Genomic DNA, 1,628 nt, shown 5'->3' with positions numbered 1-1,628 from the left:
TGATATTCAGGTGTGTATTGTTTATACTTATTTTTATTTCACAAGATGTTTCCCCCATGTCCTGCCTCCTCATTTCAATTCAAGTATCAATCATTATTTAATTCTGATTTTCTGTAAGAAAATCTTAAACGGAGAAAATGTTTAGATGGAAGCAATCTTAAAACAAAAAACCTAGAATATTACCATTTGGAAAGACCTATACACATACAGTACAGAATGATAGGGCAGAAAGGTTGCTTTGAAGCTCCAAAGACAAAATTGAGAGATTAAGGACTTTAGAGCACCTACCATAAAATGGCAGCCCTAAAATGGAAACACAATGTAAAATAAACAATGTCAAATCTAAAATAACAAAATATACATTGGTGGTGTTTGAAGGGATATTAAAACATAGAATTCTGGTACTCAGAGATTATATAACCTGCCATCACAGTAAAAAAGGAAATTTCAAGCCAAGGGAGATGATGTGACTTTGCTGTCCCAGAACCAATATTACTATAGATGAACTATAGAAGAAAATAATGGTAGGAACAAATCTTACTACTGTAGTGGAATTCATTCTACTTGGATTTTCTGATCTTCATAATTTCCAAGGTTTTTTGTTTGGCATTTTCTTAATTATCTACATGAGTATCCTGACAGGAAATGGACTCATCATTTTAGCAACCAAAGTTTCTCGAGCTCTCCACACTCCCATATATTATTTCCTCAGGAACTTTTCTTTCTTGGAAATCTGTTACACATCAGTCACTCTCCCCAATATGTTGACAAATCTTTGGACCCATGACAGAAGTATTTCCTTTTTGGCCTGTGCTATTCAACTTTGTTTCCTCCTTATTCTTGGAAGCACTGAGTGCTTACTCTTGACTACGATGGCTTATGATCATTATGTGGCCATCTGTAAACCACTCTACTACCCTCTCATCATGAGCCATAAGGTTTGTGTCCAGCTTGTGTTTGGTTCCTGGACCACTGGAATCCCAGTTATGATTAGGCAGACATATCATGTTTTCTCTCTGCCTTTCCATGATTCTAATAAACTTAATCATGTTTTCTGTGATATCCCCCCATTACTGAAGTTGGCTTGTTCAGATACCTTTCTGATAGAGTTCTCTGTCTATGTTGTTGCAGAGTTGTTTGTCATGATACCCTTTCTATTGATAATCAGGTCTTATGTCAAAATCATTACTACCACCTTGAAGCTGCCATCAAACACAGGAAAATATAAAGCCTTCTCAACTTGCTCTTCTCACCTTATAGTTGTTATTTTATTCTTTGGGTCAGCAACCATTACATATTCAAGACCCAAGTCAAAAAACTCAGGAAGAACTGAAAAAATACTCTCTCTTTTTGTATACCATTGTAACCCCAATGTTTAATCCCATGATATACAGCCTAAGAAATAAAGACATCATTGATGCACTGAAAAAATTATTACAAGCAAAATGATAAAAAAATTCTCTATGACAAATTATACTTCTGTCATTGTGTGATCCTTCATCTAAATTCTTTCTGAAATCTCACTCTTTTCCCTTCCATTGAATAACTTTGAAAAGTTTTTTTTTTCTTTTTATGGTAATAATCATGTATGGATGATCATCTATCTATCCATGTCTCATGTTAGAGGA

General features: G+C 34.5%; 1 protein-coding gene across 1 annotated transcript; it reads left to right on the top strand.

Annotated features, from left to right (window-relative positions):
* The first annotated feature begins 626 nt into the window (after nt 1-626).
* Nucleotides 627-1,379, top strand: LOC114031606 (olfactory receptor 10AG1-like). The gene has a single exon (XM_027846739.1). The coding sequence runs from the start codon at nt 627-629 to the stop codon at nt 1,377-1,379; it is 753 nt and encodes a 250-aa protein (XP_027702540.1).
* Nucleotides 1,380-1,628: the final 249 nt, after the last annotated feature.

The sequence above is a fragment of the Vombatus ursinus genome, unplaced genomic scaffold, assembly GCF_900497805.2.
Source record: "Vombatus ursinus unplaced genomic scaffold, bare-nosed wombat genome assembly UNPS02015184.1, whole genome shotgun sequence".
Lineage (NCBI taxonomy): Eukaryota > Metazoa > Chordata > Mammalia > Diprotodontia > Vombatidae > Vombatus > Vombatus ursinus.
This window is presented reverse-complemented; position numbering and strand designations above follow the sequence as displayed.